At 41.1% G+C, this 4,057-nt stretch overlaps 1 protein-coding gene across 1 annotated transcript in view; it reads right to left on the bottom strand.

Annotated features, from left to right (window-relative positions):
- Nucleotides 1–1,892: 1,892 nt before the first annotated feature.
- The window catches only part of NUP133 (nucleoporin 133), a 70,121-nt gene continuing 67,956 nt past the window's right edge, over nt 1,893–4,057 (bottom strand). Inside the window, 1 exon segment of the mRNA XM_017885571.1 lies at nt 1,893–2,634. Coding sequence (XP_017741060.1) covers nt 2,498–2,634 — 137 coding nt within the window. The 3' untranslated portion in view covers nt 1,893–2,497.

Below are 4,057 nucleotides of genomic sequence, written 5' to 3'. Positions count from 1 at the left end.
ATAAAATGTCAGGAACAGGCTACACTGTTTTTGTAGTTAGCCTCAAAATGTCCAGGTGTGTAGGATGTAGGTGGGTGATGTTAGGAAAACTACAATTCAGCCCCTAAAGTAAAAAAAGAAACACAGTTCAATCATTAAAAATGAAAGCCCTCGGCCGGGCGCGGTGGCTCACGCCTGTAATCTCAGCACTTTGGGAGGCCGAGACGGGTGGATCACGAGGTCGGGAGATCGAGACCACCCTGGCTAACACGGTGAAACCCCGCTCTACTAAAAACAAAAAATTAGCCAGGCGCGGTGGCGGGCACCTGTAGTCCCGGCTACTCAGGAGGCTGAGGCAGGAGAATGGCGTGAACCCGGGAGGTGGAGCTTGCAGTGAGTGGAGATCGCGCTACTGCACTCCAGCCTGGGCGACAGAGCGAGACTCCGTCTCAAAAAAAAAAAAAAAAAAAAACGAAAGCCCTCAAAGAGAGGCGTCAGTAGCCTTTACCTCACTCAGGAGTTCAAGTTTTTACTGTCTGTCTCCAGGTCTGCCGCAATCCTTGACACCATTCTGTTCACAAATTCTCAAGACATGCCCAGGCCTGCGCACACTCCCCTCTGCTCACAACCACACAGAACACTTTCCTCTTGTATTCTGTCAAGGTCCCAAGCTGGGACTCTCAGGGCAGCATGTAAAGACAGGCGTGATCGCAAACCCTTTCCAAGTCAGTAAAGTGTCTTCTTTCCATAGAAATGTCACACAGCACCTGTATAATTATCAGCTACTTTATACAAAAACCATTAATAATTCTTTGATGAAGACTCTGCTGTGAAACCACTTTTTAAAATTCTAGAGAAAAAATTATTCAAAATCCTAGGTCTTAATTTCATTTTCACTGTTAAAATAATTTTTAAAAACTCAACTGTTTGGGTGTAACAGCTACTAACTATGAGATAGAGAGAAAGAGGATTAGAAGAGTGAGCTTTTTCCTCCCTTGACAGGATGCTCCACTTCACCCCACAAGAGCAGTCGTTTTACATCCACACAATCAGTGGGTTCTGGGGCATGATCAGATCGGCTTTCCTGTGATACTGTCCCATCTACCAGGGATCACTAGGTTTGCAGCTGCAAAGGAGGGTGGTGGGAACCTATGTGTCCCAGAGCACATTATCACCTGACAGGGTCCTACAGGTGAGAAGTGAACACTGACAGCTGACCTCCATGTAAAAACAAAGCCTTATCTTACAATACAAGTACTCAGCAGTTTCTTACCAGCCATCTGACAAGCTGCTCTTCCTAACTTCTCCTAGTACCTTCCAACATGTTCCCAACCCAGACCCTAATGCTGTCCTAACACACAAGCTGCAAAGAGAAAAAGACCAGGCTGCTAGCTTCTTCTCTTTGATTTACAAACAGCTCCATTAACCTGCTCTTCCAAATATACTCAAGGGCTGGCCTTGCAGCCTGTGGGGGAGAAGGCCTGATGCTGGGCTCTGTGAATCCAGGAACTGGACTCTTCACCATGTTTAACTTCTGACCTTTTCAGATGCTGGAGCAAGCTGGTTAGTGGGCATTCGACTGGGCCAAGGCACAGACATGCCAGCAACTCCCTGTCCAACCTCTGGCCTTTATTTAAAACTCAGATAAACATCGAGTGAGTGATGACACTGGTCAGGACAAAGCTCGGAGAGAACAGTACCTTTTAGTCACATCGATTGCCATATTAGGACAGCCTATAATGGTTTCCAGTATCACTCACGCTTTTGACTAACTAGGCCGACTATGGTCAAGATTCATGAAAGTCATTCTGAAAATACATGAGGCTGACTGAATCCCCATACTGAAAGAACTAAACATCAACAGTAATTTATAGATAGGTTAGAAAACCACATAAATGTTTCATTCACTAAAATACTTTCATTAGTGCTCATTTATTATTTCTGTAGAAAAGTTTAAAATGCTCCCAATGAGTTCATAATTATCAAGTTCATATGAGCTAGGCCTGCTCTGCTTTTGTTTTTCATCTCATAGTAAGTCAGCAAAAGTTGACATTTACCTTACTGGACATTTCCCATTAGCCCTAACTGAAATAGATACCAAACACCCTAGATTCTCTTTGGTGCAAAGTATCTGGAGTCACAGAATTTTAGAGACAAGCTAGTGCAATCTAGTAATTTTCATGGTCACAGAAACTGAGGCCTAGAAGTGATTTGTGCATGTGAGTAGCTAGAACCAGGACAAGAACTCCAGAACCTGGGACCACGTCAGAGGAAAAAGAAAGGGCACCGAGTACAGGAACAACAACTGACACATTTCAGGTGGAAAAAACAAGTCACGTAACTGAAAACCAAAATCACAGTTACATAACTATTTTATATTAGCTTCCTACATATAAAGTGTAAAAACTCAGCTATACATGTTCTGAAATTGTACAAACTTATACTTGTTTATGGCCTAAAATTCTTATAAGGACACACTTATACAAATTTCATAAACAATGGCCATTTTAAGAAAAAGTTATATTTGTCCCTGAACATAATATTCATAATTTGCTTTCAAAACAAACTCGAAGTAAGGATTGGACTTTAAGCTTCCAAGCTGATCTGCCTGTAGCAGGTCTTTCACCTCCGGTAAGTACTCACTGAGCTGAATGCCTATAAACACAAACACAAGAAGTCATTTTTCAATTATTACAAAACTCTCAAATGAATTCAGATGATTGATGACAAAAACACCTGTCCTTCTATTTAAATATAACGTCACTTCGCTGTTGGGAAATACTCTCTTCTAAATTCCTTCCATCTGTCAAACATACTTTCAAGTCTAACAATGTGATATTCTTCACAGGGCTGCCTGAGTGTTTTTCCCTCCAGTGGTCAAAAGAGCCATTCTATTTAAAGTGTTTAGTAAGATCTGAAACGCTTTCACATATTCCCAAGCTTGAAAACAAGTATTTCAAACACTTATATGATCCCCTATTTAGGGAATAATTTAGTAGAAACACTGTTATGAATGCTAGCTACAGTATCTCAAAATGTATTTACAGTATAAATCTAAAATTAGATAGGCAAAAGAATCATTTCTTCACAAGTCATCCATAGAGCTGAAAAGCCAATGAACATGAACTAAATGGATTGTCTGACATCTGTGTAGTTACAAATAAGCATATACAATTTTCTCATTTGACAGAGAAAACTGGATGAAAATTTTCAAAATAAGCCAATAGTATTTTATAATTTGCTACATTACCATAAGATTCTCAAAATCAAATACTGGTTTAAAAAAAAAAAAACCCTCAAAGGGTCTTGCATCATTTTTGTTTTTGTTTTTTTTTTTTTTCAGACCAAGTCTCACTCTGCTGGCCAGGCTGGAGTGTGAAGGTGCTATCTCAACTCAGAGCAACCTCTGCCTTCTGGGTTCAAATGATTCTCCTGCCTCAGCCACCCCAGTAACTGGGATTACAGGCGCCCACCACTACGCCCAGCTAATTTTTTGTATTTTTAGTAGAAATGGTGTTTCACCATGTTGGCTAGGCTGGTCTTGATCTCCTGACTTCAAGCGATCCACCCACCTCAGTCTCCTCAAGTGTTGGGATTACAGGCGTAAGCCACTGTGCCCAGCCTATTTTTTGGTTCTTAATTGTAGTTTTTATTTTTTATTGAGACAAGGACTCCACTCTGTCACCCAGGCTGGAGTGGAGTGGTATGATCATAGCTCACTGTAACTTCAACCCTTTGACCTTCCATGCTCAAGTGATCCTCCCACCTCAGCCTCCTGAGTAGCAAGGACCATAGGCATGCACCACCAAGCCTGGCTAATTTTTTTTTTTCTGTAGAGGTGGGGTCTTGCTATGTGGCCCAGGCTGGTCTTGAACTCCTGAGCTCAAGGGATTCTCTTGCCTCTGCCTCCTAAAGTCCTGGGATTACAGGTTTGAGCTACCACACCTGGTACTTAATTGTTATACAAGAAAAATCTGAGTTGATAAGTGTTATGAGACTAAATCCAAACAAAATATTTGTATATCATTTATTATGATTAACAAACACACTTTCTTTTTTTTTTTTTTTTTTTTTTTTT

The sequence above is a fragment of the Rhinopithecus bieti genome, unplaced genomic scaffold, assembly GCF_001698545.2.
Source record: "Rhinopithecus bieti isolate Rb0 unplaced genomic scaffold, ASM169854v2 scaffold_14839, whole genome shotgun sequence".
NCBI classification, from domain to species: Eukaryota; Metazoa; Chordata; class Mammalia; order Primates; family Cercopithecidae; genus Rhinopithecus; species Rhinopithecus bieti.
Note: the sequence above shows the minus strand (reverse complement) of the source record. Positions and strands in the feature narration are given on the sequence as shown.